General features: G+C 39.9%; 1 protein-coding gene across 1 annotated transcript in view; it reads right to left on the reverse strand.

The window, feature by feature from the left end:
* Window positions 1-1,105: 1,105 nt before the first annotated feature.
* Window positions 1,106-17,747, reverse strand: part of MMRN1 (multimerin 1) — a 38,750-nt gene continuing 22,108 nt past the window's right edge. Inside the window, exons 5-8 of the mRNA XM_063156616.1 lie at window positions 14,488-14,661; window positions 7,992-9,971; window positions 3,596-3,742; window positions 1,106-2,470 (exon numbers count right to left, since the gene is read on the reverse strand). Coding sequence (XP_063012686.1) covers window positions 2,049-2,470; window positions 3,596-3,742; window positions 7,992-9,971; window positions 14,488-14,661 — 2,723 coding nt within the window. The 3' untranslated portion in view covers window positions 1,106-2,048. The remainder of the gene's footprint in view (window positions 2,471-3,595; window positions 3,743-7,991; window positions 9,972-14,487; window positions 14,662-17,747) is intronic.

Here is a 17,747-nt window from a genome sequence, read left to right on the forward strand (position 1 = left end):
AAAGCAGTACAATGACATAAAAATGATCTGATTTTGGAGGGAAAATAGTGCCTGTGAAGATGAGGACCCAGCTTGAAGGATTTAGAGGGAAGGGCTGCAAGGGCAAAGAAAGTCACATTAAAACAGAGATGCAGACTCTGGTGGGTCATTTTAATTTCATCTTGAGAGTAATTTTCATGCCATTGAGCTGTAACCACAGCAGGAATAAAGAGGACTAAGTACATTAAAATGACAGCATCATACAAGGAGGTTGTGTGGCTGTGTTCATTATATTTGATAACACTCAGTGATACAGTAGGCTGAGTTAGTGCCATGTCAAAGATTTGAGTGTTTATTGAAAAAAATGGGGTATGCAACAAGAGAAAGGGCTGCAGCATACTCATTCAGTGTCCATGGTACATTAGGAACACATTAATTACAGAGGTCACAGAAAAACCTCAAAAAAAAAAAAAAAGTGGTCTTGGATTGAGAACTTTAATGAATTCTTAACTGCTGTCCTTAACCACAAGCCATAATAAAATGCCCCCTGAAGCTGGAGGGATGCTCTTGAGTGCTGCACATTTCTGGTAGTCAGCACCCAGAGGCACACAGACATGGACACAGTCAAGCACCTCTGCTTCTGGTGGGGAATGCTCATTTCTGTTTGAACAACAAAATGTAGATTTATGCATCTGAGGGAAGATATTGTGGATTCTCTTACCCACAAACAGCATGGCAGGAATTCAGTAATTTCATGGACATTCATCTCAAGATCTTGTAAGGGACATTGAGTAACACTAAGAAGAGAGTTGATGGTGCCCATGTGTTTTCAAGTAAAGTTCCTGAAGGTGGAAAACAAAGTAATTCAGTGAGCACCAAAATATTCTGTGCTTCAATAGACTGGCATAGATCATAGTTAGACTTTTCCAGCTTTTAAGAAAAGGGAGTGAGAGAAACACAGAGACACAGAAAAACCTGGTCAAATACCATTAACAAAGGCAATAACCAAAACCAAACCTGGCCAGTCACACCAGGGGATAGGACATCAAGAAACTGCAGCAGCCTGGGACTTTGCAAAGAAAAAGAATAAAAACCTCAGGGTTTGTTTTTTCAGGCAGTCAGGCACCAAGTAAAAATATTCCTTTATTGGATTGGTGCTTGAAAAATCACATGCAGACTGAAGTCAAGTTCATCTTGTCCCAGTAGTTAGTGAATATACTGCAGAAACAAACAATATCATTGATTTATAAAATTCAAACTCAGAAAATACTTGGGTTATATAATTTAATCTTGTGTACTTTATAGGTCAAATGCTAAAATCTGTGTGAAGCCAATATAACAATGTTTGCTTAAAACATATCACCCAAGCAAAATCCAGCTGTGGTTTAAATATTTCAAGCAGCAGAGAGAATCCACCAAATCCATTATGGTGCTTATCCTCTAACTAATTCAAATGCTAAATATACTGTATTTCTAATCTGAGTGTATTCCACTTGGGGTTTTTTGCTGCCAGATTGAAAAAACCTAGTTTATCATCATACTGGTTACATGAAAAAATAATGAATCAATTGAATACTGCCGTATCAAAGTATGCAGTGAATAATGGTAGGCAAAATGAAAAAGAAATATATTTGTTTCCAAACAGAATATATAGACACAATTATCAATTGATACAATGAGCTAAGTAGTAATCCAGCCTCTGAGTCATCAACATCTATCCATCACTTTTGATTTACAGTCAGGGTGTAAAGGAATGATCAAACTGAGCTTTCTCTTGAGAAGTGATTCTCAGCAATCTCGTGTAAGCATGTCTATGCAATGTTACAGCAGAACAGCATCAGATTTGTGCTCCCCAGTCATATTGAGATGAGGAAGATGCTTTGTTTTCCCCCATCTCCAGCCTGTGGACTCCTTGGGGTTGGGCACATGGCTACAACCAAAGAACATCTTGGAGGATCAGCCATTCCATTGGGAAGCTTAGTGCCCTTCAAGAAGCAAAGAATTTAAATGCAAAGCTAAATTCACCTGCAGGCTGCTTCATCTGACTAACAGCTCACTCTTAGGGCTGATTAGGTACGATACAACAAGTAACCACTGAATGTAGTGACAGGGGGGTACTTGGCTGGTATGGAGCCAGCTGCCAGCCTGAGCCAGACTTCCTGACCGTAATTTAACTCCAATAAAGCATTTCCAGTAATGACTCTGTCAGTGTACTTGCTGTTATTGATATTTTCAGCCTGAAAGGTGAGCTTGTCTATCCCATCAACGACCAGATAGCCAGAGGCACGTGGGCTGAAGGACTCAATGGTATATTCAAAAACATAGACCCCCAGGTATGGAACATGGAACTTCCCAGTTGCTGGGGCAAATGAGGCGCCGTAGTTGACATCCAGATTGTTGAATCTGATGGGTCCTGGAGCTGTCATTCCAAATGTATGAGAAGCAAAAAAAGCCACCATAGGTGCATATCTGTATGATCCTTTTGAAAAATCTGGAAAGGAATAAAGAAAAATTTTAAGTGATGCTACATTGTAGAAAGGCGACTTGGACCAGCCAGAAGACCAAATGCAGATTTTCTGATGTCACATCATCCTGGGGATGACTGAACTTGAGCAACTGAAACACAGTATTCCTGCATAAACACATCTTTTTATATTACATAAAAAGTAATTCTCTTCACAATTAGTGCTAGATGTATCCACCAGAGAAAAATTTAGCCACAGCAAGGGAACTTGATGCTTGTCTATACTAGGTTATCACTAAGGGAGCTTTCTTTCCACCTTACACCCCCTCCTAGTTTTCCCACTCCAGGATCTCTTTCATTGCTCATGTGAGTGAGCTGAAGCCAAGAATTTCAGCACAACTCTTAGACAAACAGCAAGGAGGTTTAGCATTCATGATGTTAAATGAGGGAATAAAAGTATATGGGTTTCTCTTCAAGCTGAGCCTGAACAATATCGTTCCCTGCTCCTGTACAAATGATTTCATTCTCTATTCATATGCTGTCATGAGTAAAAATCAGCCAAATGACTGCTGAAAGATGCATAAAATTCCCATTTTGCGTGGCCTGGGTGTAAATTATTTATTGTATTTATTATACTGAATAAGCATAATTTTCACTTTTTTTTTCTTTTGGAATCTTTCAAGGGTCTGCATCCTTTGCTGATGAAAGCCAGAGGCAGGCCTAAAGTGATTCCTTGAGGGCACAGCCCCACACCTTCTGGTAGCTCTTGGTATTTACAGAACATTTATGGCTGCATTGAAGACAGTATTTCCCAGTGATGTTATTTTACCTCCCCCTTCAAAATCCATGACATCGTGTTCAAATGCATCTACTGCACCCCCTCCCACTCTGCACTTTTCATCAGGGAGCTTTCCAGCTATTATCACAGGTCCCAAACCAATTTAATCCCATCACCTGGTCATATTAAGAAAACAGATCACCAGTCACCCGTGGGGATTGATGTCTTCAGCACCAAAACACAGGGCTCTGCTGCTTGAGATGTCACTCATTAAAGCGAAACGTGAGGCCTCTGACCAGCAAATGCTCTGTAATTAGGCCCTGGGGCAGAGGCCTGCACTGATCCTGGATTGCCCTGCTAAATTCTGTACTTGCCGACACTCAGGGAATTGTCCTTCACCAGCTTCACACTGCAGTTGACTCCTCCAAAGGGGTGGCGACAGGCGCAGACAAAGCTCTGTCTGTCATGGACGCAGGTTCCTCCGTTCTGGCACGGGGAGCTGGCACACGCTGAAAGCTGCCCTGGCAAAGAGAGGATCAAACCCAACAGCCTCAGCTGTAATGCCACAGCAGGGACACTCCCCAAGAATGCAGCATTTTGGAAAGGCTCTTTGCCAATTCACAATTTCTGCTGAAGTTCTTTGAGAAGGCCAACTTCAGTTCCTGTCCGGCCTCTCTTTACACCTGAGCACCGCATTCCTGCAGCTATCCTCCAAGATATTCAAGGTCACCTGTAAATTCTGAGCTCTGCGGGTCTCAGAGGCTCAGGCACATGCAGAAAGGAAAAAGAACCTCCAAAGGAGCTAGATCAGGCTGCTCTTTCCAGACTGAGCCATTTTCTCCTTGGGTGTACCAGAAGAGATTTGGTACTGCTGCTGTACGGGTTGGACTGTCTTGTCTAGGACATTTTTCATCCAGGCACGTGACAAACATTGCAGGAGAGCCAGGCTCCTGGTGATGCAATGTCCCAAATGCTGTCCCAGACACTTCCATTACTTGTCCATAAGTCCCTAATTCCAGTGTACCTATCAAGGTTGTTGCAGAAGTTTTGGACTGCAAGCAAGAAAAATGATACCAAACAGGTGGCTTTGCAGAGCACCCTCACTGAGGATGTCCTTGCCTCTGCTGCCAATTAGGGATGAGCTGGCCAAATTAAACTCAGCCCATACAGAGAAATCTGTCAGGCCTGTGCTGCTGAGCTCTGAGACAGTCATCACTGAGTGTAATTGAATAATGTGCTGTCCTAGCAGTGTTTTGGGGGGAGAAAATTCAGGTCACATGAAAAAAATAAATATTGCTATGAAAAATTCTGACCACAAAGCATTCCCAAACCACCTTTTTGCTTTCTCCTGGTTTGGTCAAGTAAAAGCCAGATATTTCAGAAAACATCCCTTTTCTTTGCCAGGAATTTCCAGCAGAACTCTGGAAAGAGAACTCCACAGAGTCCTGTTATGGTAAATCTAGGTTGGTAGGTCAGAACTGAAAAAGTCTTGCATACAAGTACCGAGCTATTGCCAGGAAAATGCTGACCTGGATTTCACACAGATATTTCAGTCATTCCAGTGTTATCTTTGTTTTCCCAACCAGGTATTTCACAGACTGCTGCATAAAGGCAAACTGTTTCTGTGTGACATTTTAGTTCAGTGAGCAGAAGGCTGAGGCACATTGTAAAGTGACACTTGAATTTGCTCTGATATAGCATATGGATTTATAAACACAGCAGTCATTCTTTTCACAGAAAATAATGTCTATTCTGGAATGCCTGAAATAAAGCAATTTAGGACTGTCATGACTGGGTCACAGCACGGGCAACTGGACATGAGAAAATAATGGTTTTCTTCTCAGATAATTGTTTGCTACATCCTTCATTCAAGTTATTTTTCACTCACATTCACTAAGCACACACAATATTTCACTGATATTTACCAAGCATTCACATATTTGCCAAGTGTCAAAGGAAAGCAGAAAAGGAAGGGAAACAGCTGATTGTGCTGACTGTATCATAGTCCCAAAATACAAAAGCTTCCTGTGAGAACACAGCAGTCTCTCTGCTAATTGGCCTCTAGTTAACATAATCAAGAAGTAAACCAAAGAAACAGGAAAAAGATCACTAAAAGGAAATGAGATTGAGACAAGCCTTTTGGAAGTCTGCTGTGGGGTGATTCTGCCCAAACTTAACCTTGGAGTTAATTTAAATTCAGACATAACCTACATTAAATTAATGTGAAACACTGCTTAACAGCAACTGGGAAGCTCCTCCATTTGCTAGAATAAGAGAAGCTGTGGGGTATTTGAGTCAAATTAGGATTTTCAGAGCAAGAGGCAAATTCTGCAGATCTCCACCATGCCAACAATCTCCATGTAACCATGCTGCAATAGTATCTTTCTGCTCTCACTTCTGGCTGAGGCTGCTCCTCTGCCCAGTACTTTCTCTTTTCTTGCTGAAGAGTGTTCTGAGACACTCTGTCTGAAATACCTCAGTGGGGTAAAGATAGCAGAGGGTGCAGATTAGGAATAGATCTCCTACTAAAACAAATATTTTATTGTTGATTAATGTTTCACAACTTAGTAGTGTAGATGAGTAAAAGACAGAGACTATAACTTAAAGGCTTAAATTGTCACTATTACTAGCAGAGAATTAAATGTAGCTGCTAATTACATTTGGTATGGTAGTAATGAGAAGAGCCAGTTAATGCTCAGTTTTGCTACTCTTTGGGAAGGCAGACAGCCAGAAGCTCTTTTGGGAAATGGACTGCCAATGCTGTGCAAACAAATCTCAAACAAGCAATGAAGCTCTCTCAATATCTACCGGGGTTTTTTAGAAGCAAAACAAATATTCACCAATTTAATGGTCTTCTTATGGAAAAATTGACTCCAGTAGTTCTAGGTGGTGTCCTAGAACTTGCAAGAAAAAGCTTTCATGGAGAAGGAAACTCCACCCAGGCAGAAGATGGATATTTGCTAATTAGGGTAATGGTCTTGCTTCTTTAACTTACAGAAATGTAATGTATGGCTTTGCTAGGCATGAAATTTGTTAAGTACAAAATCTCATTACCAATGGAAAAGTCAGCATCAACATGGTTATGTCGAAACCTCATATAAAAATAAGGCTTCTCCACATCTGCAAAGAACTGCACTTTCTGCAAGTGAGCATATATCCAATGCTATCAAGCAAGTTATTTGTTAAAATTGAGTATAAACAATAAATGGGAAAGACTTTAATTCATCAATATGGAGTGAAAACCAGAGCAGGGGGCACCTTCCTGTGTTCCAGGCAGGTAGCACTAGTGATACTTTCCAACAAAGTACATGGTGTGGGAAGGATCAAAGACATCTCTCATTTTCTCTTCATTTCAATTTTGAACAAAGATTTCTAATTTCCATTCTGTGCAGTGCCAATAACAGACATAAAACTCAAAAAGGACTTGAGGAAGAATTTAAATTTTGAATAGCAAAATATTCAAAATACTTTGTGCATTTTTAAGTGTGATTGCCTGCTCTCTCTGACTGAAAAGATAACCAAGGACTGAAATCCTTCAATGGGAATGACTTTCATCAGCAACCAAGCTACTCATGGGATTACGGCTTTGAAAAGGATCCTTTCCATTGATCATTGAAAAATGCTGTCCCTAAGATGGGAAGAGACGAAGAATTAAAGTGGAATGGAAGGAAGGAAAAAAGCATGGAAAGCGAAAAGGAAATTGCCCTGGCCTTAGTCATGAACAAGAGTAATAGCTCTTACTACTCTATGTACTACTCTACTACTACTACTGTACTACTCTACTACTACTCTACATCTGCTTGCAATAAGGACCAAGTATTGGTTTAGAAATGTTCTTAAGCTAGGAGCATGTTACAGAAAACATTCAGGTCTGGATCTTCAAGAATATCTGGACATGAGTCTGTCATTAAGAAAACTTAATTTTAATGTGAATTAGAATAATCCCAGTATTCTGAGTCACTCATCCATTTTCTGTATTGTGCCAGAAGTTATATTTCCATAAAAGATTATCTTGTGCTTGTGATTTTCACTCAAGTATGATTACAGAAGTCACAACTCAAGAATTTGTACTTCTGTGAATTCATTCATAACTCATTTCACATGATGGCATTTGAATTTAAGTTCAGAAGCAGATCACACTGAAAATTTCCTTTTTAAGAACGGCAGCTCCTGCTTAGCTGAGCTGCTCTCCAGGTGGACTGGAGCCAAATTTACTTGATTGGCTGGATTCCTGCTTTTTCAGGAACACACTGCTGTAACTGCACTTCTCAAAGAAGTCCTGAAGGAGCCAGCAAAAGCCTCATTACAGTCATTTTTGTTCACTTGCTTCAGGTTTTTGATACCTGCTGACACTGCAAAGTATGGATGCAACTCCATATTTCTCTCCCAGCTTGCATCCATGTTTGTCTACTGAAATTGCTAATTGAGATGCAGGCATAAAATTCTGGTTCTTTAGGTTTTGTCTAAACTGTCAGTAACTTTTCAAAGGTCAGGTTCTCAGCTGAGTGCATGTGCACATGTATATATCTTAAACTGATCAGATGGGAACATATTAAGGAAAGTTAAATTGAGTGCAAATTCTCCTAAGCAAAATAAATTCTATTGTAAGCCATGACTAATCACTAATCTCAGGATCCTCTGAAACACTCTTCACAGCAGTCTTTAGACTTTTTATTTCCTCCCAGTCAAGTTCTGCCCCTCTGTTCATCACAATGGTTACATAATCTTCATAAAACATACCTGGATGTTTAGTAGAGTAAAATGCATTACCTGGATCGATTGCATTATCTGTGTTTCTCTGGCTTCGGCTTGCCAGGCTCATGGTGGCATCTCCTGTCACTTTTTTTGCTGGGGAGGGCTTCTTTATAACTGGTTTTGGCTGCTTCTGAAGTTTGGTGATGTTGTTCATTGCATTTACCATGGCTATGTCAACATGCTGGGTTAAATTTGTCAGAATAGCTCCTGCTTTTACTTCAAGCACAGATTCAACGAGCTCCTTGAGGCCTCTCTGCAGCAGGGGGATATCTGGCTGAGCCAATTTAATTAGCACAGGTAGGCTTGCATTCACTTTCTGGATGCTGTTGTTGGTGTCCTGGCACAGACCCCAGGCCTCATGAGCAGTCTTGTTCACGAGTGGAATGATGTTTGAGAAACGGATGGACTTGGCTTCCAGGGCCTTGATCCTGGAACTCAGTGCCTGGAGCTGAAGGGAGACCACCTGTTCTTTCTCTGTGGAGGCAGCTTTGGTTTTTTTTACTGAGACACAGTTGCTTGCCAAAAACTTGGAAATTTTTGACTCTACATTCAGAAGGCGAACCTCATGGTCCTTTGAACTCTCCATAGAATCAACCAGTTTTTCTTCCAGGTGCCTCATCTCTTGTTGCTGCTTTTCCACTTTTGAGGTGGTATCATTTAAAATATGGAAAACACTACTGAAATTGTGGAGGAGACTTTTGTCAGACTCCTTGTCAGGAAGATCAGAAAGAGATAGTGCTACCTGTGAAGAAATTTTGTCTCTCTTGTTATAAAGCAGTGACTGGAGGGATTCATTCAACTGTTGGAACTGGGGAATAAAAGCCAGGAGCCTGTCCAGTTCCTCAGCTCTGCCACAGCAAGCTTCAGTCTCATTTCTTAGAGCATGTAGCATGTCTTTCAGTACATAATTATCTTGAATAGAGTCGATAGCACTATTTACTACTATCATGGTCTTGTTTAATCCATCCTCTATTTCCATGGAGCATTCATTAACACGACTCTCAAACAGTTCCTGATAAGCCTGAGATTCATTTTTAAGTCCTTCTTGAGTTATAGAAAGTTCCTTCATTGCAGAATTCATTCCGTTAATGACAACAGTGAGGTTTTCAAGTTTCTCTTTCAATTCTTTAGTTTGGATTTGTTGCTCATACTCTGAAGTTAGACTGAAAGGTACTCCTTGTTCAATCAAGGGTTGCAGGATCTCCATATCATAGCACAAGTCATTAATTTGCTCATTCATTCTGTCCATCTTATTGCCCAATGGAAGGAACACATCAGAGACACTCTTGTTTAGAACAATCATGCTCTCTTGGACTGCTGCCAGCTGTGCTTGGAAATCTGTCCTGCTCTCTGACAACATGTCATCACAGACCCCCAGAACAGAGTCTCTCTGAATTTCCAGTGTAACACTGAGATTGCTGATCTTGCTATCTTGCACTCTTAAGTCATCATAAATCTCCAGCACCATCATGCCTTGTCTCTTTACTTTCTCATGCAGTGTGATCATGTACTCCGTGACATTGTACTCCATGACTTGATCTGCTGGGGGGAGATTTTGTCTTGAAGACTGTTCAGCTGATAACAGTTGTTCATGAGCATCTCTCATTTCAGAGAGGGTCTTATTTAAAGATTGATAATAAATTACACTTCTTGACTGTTGGTGCTCCAGCTTAACTTCCAAGGACTTCTGCTTTTCTTGTAAAGCTTTCACAGGCTTCTCACAAGTGAGGGCCATTTCCTCTCTCATCTGCACCATATGACTCTTCAGCTCCAGAATGTCAAGCTCTGTTGGCCCACTATCTTTCTCCTGAGCAAATTTATTTTGGGTTTCATTCAGGTGCTTGACTAGTTCTTTTGTATTTTCAAGGTCACCTGAGAGGCTAGACATAGTCTTGAAAATCTGAGCCATGCTCTCTTGCATTTCACCTTGAAATACTTGAAAGTGTTCTCCAACTCTGTCTTTGATTAAGTCATTGATACTTCTGGATTTGAGACCTTTGGGGGAAAGGAGAAATATGGAAACAACCAAATCAACTGTGTTACTAACATAGAAGTTTTCCCCACAATGTGAGCAGACAGAGCGCTGCACAGAGGTGAAACACACATCCCTGCCCCAGTTTACCCACATATAGAGCAAAATGTACAGCTGAAGAACGTAGAGGATGCTTACAGTTTATATAGAGCTACAGTGTTTGAGGATCCATCCCTGTATCTACTGAAATCAGTGGGACTTTTGCCAGTATTTTGAAAGGACAAACTCAAACTCTACATGTAGTACCAGCTTTAACCTCTTACCTAAGCTGTTTCTGAGCATTGAAAGGAGGTGATCTGTGTGCTTTTGTGGCTTGCTCATAAAAAAATGATGTGTCCTTTCTCCACTAGGGAAATAAGGCAAAATAAATCTGCTTTACAAGATTATGGTCAAGAAATGAAAGCAGGGATTGTTACCTTCCTACTGTATTGTATGTGCTAGGTGATGATGCAACACAGTGTTGTGAGAAAGAAGCAAAATAAAAAAGAATGGCCTTATTGAATAGCTAAATTTAGTAACATGACAACTGCTGCAAGATGCAGGCCTTTTAAAGGTAGAAACTTCAAGTCTTGCATACTACAACTCCTTAAATAACTCCTAGGAATTCTGATCCTGAAAAGCACTAGGCAGAGGTGAATGTGTGAATTCTGCCCCAGTGAACAACATGAAAATATGTTTCCCATTCAGCCCTAGAGAGGTCAAGACAGGCATAAAACAGTTCTGCATAACATATTTCAATCAATTAGACCAGTAGTTCTGCTCTGGTGTGAGAATAGAAGGATATTTTATTAATTTATTCTTCAAAGGTAGCTTGTCTGTCCAACTGAAACACTGAAGCATTCTTTGCACAATTTTCATAAGCCCTGTGAACATTTGCAGCCAGACAAATAATATAATAATATTATATAGTAATATAATGATTAAACTCTTCAACCTCTATAATGCCTCAATGACCACAGGTTCTCTGATTAAAACTATATTGATAAAGGCAGAAATTATCTGTTTCCTTCTTCCATTTTATTCTCAATTAATTCTACAGCCTAGAATTTATTTCTTCATCTTTAAAACACTGAGGCAGGTCTTCAAAACTTACTTGAAGGCACATTCTCAGCAAGTGCAGTAAAGCATCAGGAAATCAAACCCAAGTTTACTGGTCCAGGAAAGAGCCCCATCAGAAATCTAGCATGAAGTTTCCTAAGAATTAAACTCCATTATTGCCACCTGAGGTCCCAAATGTCCCAGCAATTTTTCATAAAGTATAATAAACAGCAGTGATAATACTGAGATTACCTTTATTATCTTCCTTTTAACTACCTAAAGAGCAAGTCAATGACTAGAGAGACGCCTGTAAATGAACATGCACATGTATGTGCACACTGAACTATCTCAGAATAAAGGTGTCCTGGCAGCTGAGAGGAAAAACCAAGATATGAACTAATATAGAAAAAACATTCCAAGAGATCATTTGGTCAGGTTACTTACTGATGCTGAAAAGTGTTCTGCACTCTACGAGATACAATGAGCTGTGGAGAAAAATTTGATGACTATGGAAAGAACAAAGGTTACTCTAAACCTTCTGTAAGGAATCAACTAAATTTGTTCATCTCAGCAACAGATCTTGATAACAGACTATTCATCTGTGAGAGGCATTCCAGAGGTTCTATACCAACCTTTTCTTTCTGTGACAGACATGAAGGTACCAGCCTTACTCTCCAAGTGGAATTGCTGGAATAGCAATTCCAGCTCCATGCATTTGGATAGTGAGTGTAGTATGGAGCTCAGCTTTGGTTTTCAGGTGTTCCCCTGCTCAGGGGAGTGTGGAGCCTGCTAAACCAGACAAGCTTTGGGTTTCTCTCTACTCTGCCTTCTGGCTAGGACAGGTGGGTATCTTGTAAACAAAGTGCAGCAGGGGCTGTGGGAGCCCACACAAAGACCTGACCCAAACTTGGAGACAATTGGGTATATTGTTAAGCTTGAGCTGCAAACACATGTGTGCACTCATGGATGTAACTCAATTCCTCTGTTGCTCATTTTGAAATAGAAAGGTCCAAGCTACCTGTGAATGTTAAAGATCTCTTGCACTTTTTATGAGACTATAAATTTTTATTTTTTTTATTTTAGTTTCCTGGCTGAAAACCAAAGGGTGTAATTACTCTGTGTCAACATATATTCTCTTTGCAGTTTCAATTATTTGAAGAATAATGTGGAAAATAAATTTATGTACACAGGAGACTGAATTGAGGTTATATATGCAGCCACAAATGACATTTTTGACTTGGAAGTGATTAACACTCCATTACTGAGTTCATTTTGAAAGGAGTGTACATTTTTATAATGAAGAGGAAAGATGTATATTAAATATGGAATTAGAGGAAGAAGAAAATAATAGCAGGAAGTAAGCAGAGTTTTTTAAATTAAAAAGAGCACAAAGTTGTTTTCCCTAAGTAATAAATGGGAACAGCTTCCTGAATACTGAAAGCAATTTTTAAAGTGCACAACAGGTTTCATTAACAAAACAGAGGAGCATATCAGTTACTCCAGTGAGTGTTGCCCTCCATCAGCAGATGACATGTTTGTGTCACTGAAGTCATAGATGAAACCAAGAATTAAAGATTTTTTAAACTGTACTGAATTGTTTGGTCACTGAATCAGACCTCACTCCTAACAAACCCTGATACAAAGCTGAACATTAGAACAAACCCTGATACAAAGGGCAGAACATTAGAACTTCTGAGATAAGAAAGAAAGGGGATGTATGGATGTGAAAAAAAGACCTGGCACCAGAGGAAGAAAATGGAAAAGTAGGTGAAGTAGTAAAATGCCTGACTAGCATAATAAAAGCAGGTTGCTTCAGATGGCAATGGTACTGGGAAACTTGTGGTTTGCTTCAGGTGAGCTTCTAAGAGTAGTTTTTCACAAGGTGGAATTCCCAGTGCTGTTTCTGCATTTGAGTACAACTGACTGATATTTCCTGGACAGAAACTGCAGTTGCCATTTGTCATTGCACATAGAAGCCACCATACACACTAACCTTTTCTTTCTCCCCTCCTTTCCTCATTCCTGCTGTTTACCTATGTAGAAGCCAAGAATAACCTGTGTTGGAATGCTCATAATTAGAGCCAAGGAATGTAGTTGATAGCATCTTTTTAATTGGTGCTATATATCCTTGATTAAGAGATAGATTGAGAAGATAAATCAAAAAGAGGGATATCAGCTGGAGGTTTTTTTCTGAGCAGGTATAAAATGTTACAGGTAAAACCAATAAAGACTTGAAGGGCATTTTACAAGAAGGAGGGTTTTTGGACAGCACATTTTAATTAAGACTTAGACCCTGAAATAGAGAGAGGAAGTGCAGAAGCAGAAACACAGGATGCTGAAGAACACGTCTTAGACTAGCATGAAAATGACAGCTAGAACGAGTGAAATAGAAAAAAAAAATGAGGAGAAAGCAGAAGGGAAATGGAAAACATTCAAAGACAGATTAAACGTGCACCCAAAGGTCAAGAATGCCATCTAGCAATATGTGGAGAGGTGAAAGCAGGTCAGCGATCAAGAGATGGAATGAACTTGCATACAAGAGACCCATCTAGCACATGGCAGGAGCAGCTCAGGAGACAGAGGACTGAAAATACAAGAAATGGCACCCAACTTGATAAATCAGAGGGAGATACAAAACCCCTTGTTGTTTTGTTCAGTTTCATCTCAATGTAAGGAACTCCAGAACCTCTGTTCTATTTTTAAATAGTAGAAAAGTCTCTGGATTCTTAAGTGCAAAATATGGTTTGGGGAATATTCCTGAAAAATTAGAAAAATATTGCACATTGAGGAAATGAAAGTTTCTGTCTGAATCTGCTTGTTAAACAGCACTTTGAGCTGGGTAACACCCAGATCTTGCAACAGGATTCACAACAAATGGATGCACAGTTCTGCTGGTGAGGATCTAATCTCTAGCTGTGTGCTGTGTCTTTCTCATATACTGAACATGAGTACAGATGTTTATCAAAGATAGCCTAATACAATCAGGGACAAATTATTCAGCAGAATGTTTGCTGTATTATAAACACAGCCACCACAGAATTCCTTATAGTTTGCCCTGTGTGTGTGAATTATGTATTAAAGAATATTAGTAAGCCTTGGTAGCAAAACAAATACTACATCCTTTAGCAGCTGCCAGATAAACAGAAACAGACATAAGGATATTTGCAGATGCTCTAAGCAAATGAAAATGCCTTGATAGTAGCTTAAGCTACCATGTAGATGATGAAGCATCCAAGAATATAAATTTTTTGTCACTATGAAAGACACCATAGTGAATGTTGCAATAAACAAATTCCTCTCTTATGAAATGCAATTTTAAAAATGAGTTCTCCCAACAAGTTTAGAGTAACAGAATAGAACAGTCTATGAAGATTTTTAGCTTTTTTTTTTTTCTTGGCACTTCTAACAGGGTGAGTGATTACATTAATTTATTTTTCTTACCTTTTAGAAAAGACTGGAAGTCTCTGCCCTTATCTTCATTGATTTTGCCTTCCAGAGAAGAAAGCATCTTGTTCACATCATTCATCGCAGCAGCAATGCTGTCGACCTTCTTCTGTAGAAAAGTCAGTTTCATCTCCTGACTGCTAATCTTCTCATTCATTTTTTGATAAAGTGCTTGGTAAGGAAACAAAATGAGAAAAAAAACCCCAAAACAAGTATTGCTAAACGTCATTCAGTGAATAAATAAAAGAAGGTCTAATTGACTGAGAGATATTAGCTAAACGTGGGGTGAAAATTTTCTGAAATTTTTGTTTTGAGTGAATCATCTTGATTTTTGTCATGTACCATGTATTAGTGAGATTCAGCAGCACAGCAGTTACTAATTACTGAAGCATATGTATCCATTATAAAGTATTTATGATTCTACCAGAGTATTCTGAATGCTTACCTTATTTTAATCAACATAATGCCATTCTTCCTCTACCTAGCACCCTACAGGGTATTCAGTTAACTCTCATTTAGTCAATCTCCTCTAACACAAGCACAAAAGCATTCATTTTTACTTACCATTTATAACACAACTTCATGAATTTGCAAGGCTTGTGTCTGATAGAATACATTCTCTTTCCATTGTTAGGGTCAAAATAAAGACTTGTTCAACACAGCAGCAAGACAGAAAAACAGCTAATAGATAAATTACTGTGGAATAATGATTCCAAAATTATCATTAAAAATAGAAGCTTAACCTACAAAGTCAAGTTTATTTTAAAATCTGCCCAAATTGCTTTTGATACTTGTAGTCTCCTCAGGAATAAAAAGGCCTAGATGGATGCTTTTAAGATAGGTAATGGTGAAGGATGCCTTGATGTTGAAAATTAGCATTCCACACGACTTCAGCCAGCCATCTGAGTTTGACAGATGACAGGTATCAAACTTAGTCTGGGATTTTCAGAAGATGCTGATAAAATCAGGTGTTTGAATTCTTGAAAGCAAAGCTAGAAAATCTCCGTCAAGAATTCAGCCTAAATGCCTATGTTTGGCATGTGATATATTATCCCAAATTATCTGGACTATACTATGACTTAATAAACTGCTATGGATGAGATTCTTTAGCATTGCATACAAATATTTGTTAGTGTAAGTTTACAGTATTCCTACTGATCCTTTGTCACTTTTCATTACAGTACCAGTGTCTATTTTATGGCAGCAAACAGTTCTAATCAGAAATCCTGTCTTAGTACAGGGGTTCAAAGGCTCCAAAAACCCCCAAGAAAGTTATATGAAAAAGGGCATATTCTTCTGATGACTTGTATTCTTTAAAATTCTGGTATGCAAAGAGACGTAGAGATGCAGATGAAGCAGGCCAACACTCATGAGAATGCTCTCCTGTAGAGTCATGGCTCTTGTAAAGGCCATCACAGTAAGAGCCTGGAGAGTAAGACTCTCTTAGGTTAGGATGCCAGGATCTCCAGCTGTGTTCTCTGCCCAAGGTATCTACTTAGATAAGTACTAAATTGTTTCCAACTTGACCATCTCGTTTAGACTCTGGCCATTCTTCTCACTGGCACTGCAAAGACAGGCCATTGATAGACTGTGGGATCTCAGCACCTCAGGATGGAGGTGCAGAGTGGCCGAGAACACCCTTGGGGGCTCGGGAGTCCTGGAATGTTGCCAGAAGTGTCTGGTGGCTGGACTTTGATCCTACACAGGAGATGACACCTGTATGAGGACTGGGAGGATTTCACTGGGGTGAATGGTGAAGGGATAAGTTAATTAGAGTGTAAAACACAGGGTTTAGGATTTCTGTACAGGGGGATCTAAAGAAGTAAGATGGAGGAATTGGGGCGTGCCCTGTTCTTCTTCTTCTTCTTCTTGGCCTCCATCTTCTGTGGTGATGGTGGCACTTTGGGATTGGTCTTTACTAGAAGTGCACTGGTTAATAAGGGTAGAAGGTATTGGGGAAAAATTATAAATATTGTATACATAACTTCGGGTATAAAGATAAGTGACCGCCCCGGGGGCTCTCAGTGTGCCCATGGCTGACTTGCTGTGCAGACCTCTGTCGGGCTGAAAGAACATCTTTTAGATAAACAATTAATAAACACCGAGACCGAAACAAGATCATAAGTCTCTCCTCGTCCTTTGAAGCGCCGGTCTGTCCAAGGCCACCCTGGGCCTTTCCAGGCCACCTAAACAGCCGAGAAACCGAGCAAGTGGCATCCCTGAGCTATCTCCGGTCATAAATCATCCGGCAGGAACAGAAATCGACAATAGACCTCTGTCTTCATAATAAAGCTTTGTGAGAGACAAACAGGTCTGGACACTTCTGCTTGTGGTTGATTGTTACTATAAGAAAGGGATCTGAATTCATCAGCAGCTCACGCACAGTCACCCAAACTGATAACTAACCTGCAGGACAAAGGATTTTTAGCTTGGTTTCTACCAGTTCCCACTGAGGGAGGAAGAGAAGTTACATGAACCTGAAAGTGAGGTTTTGTGCCTGAAAGTGGCATGGCTGCAAAGTGGGAGCTGGAAGCAGAATTTGGCTTGTAGAGCCATAGCAGGTGCTGATGGAATGACAGACCACAGCAGTCGGGCCTGGCCCCAGGCCATGTTTGCAGGGTTGACAGCCACAACAGGTGTTTCTCTCTTTCTAGACTGACACAATTTGATTTAAAAATAATGGAAAAGCAATTAAAATGGAGGTTAGAGAGTCCCATTTCAGATTTATTTCTCAGAGATAATTCCAACTAACAGCAGTGGCATGTCCCAGTGCTCTATTGATCAAGCTCACTTTTTCATAGTAGGCCCTGTCTGCTTTACTAAACATGTCCCTCCCTCCAGCCCTGAAAGACTTGGTTGCTCACACAGTATCACCAAGGCACAACAGCCCAACTCCCTTTCAAAAATACCACTCTAAATCTCCATGCCAGATTCAATATTTCCTTCTCTTTTTCCTCCTGTCTATTAAGATCTAAAATAAAGCACATACATGCTTATAAGCACATGCATGTGTAAAATCTCCATAAAACTCTGTGGCAATCTTAATTATGACACCCTGTTCTCTCAGCATGCATTTTAGCCCACAAGAAGGTATTTAAAACTGCAAATCACAGACCTGAGAATATAACCTGACTTATTTATTTGCTTCAGGAGGATATTTCTGGATATAGGCCAATAGGTGAGGGACAACACCACCACAGTGTGGAACAGATGGTGGTTATACAAAAAGGCAGTGTAGACAAAAATAAGAGAAACAT

The sequence above is a fragment of the Melospiza melodia genome, chromosome 5, assembly GCF_035770615.1.
Source record: "Melospiza melodia melodia isolate bMelMel2 chromosome 5, bMelMel2.pri, whole genome shotgun sequence".
In the NCBI taxonomy this organism is placed as follows: domain Eukaryota; kingdom Metazoa; phylum Chordata; class Aves; order Passeriformes; family Passerellidae; genus Melospiza; species Melospiza melodia.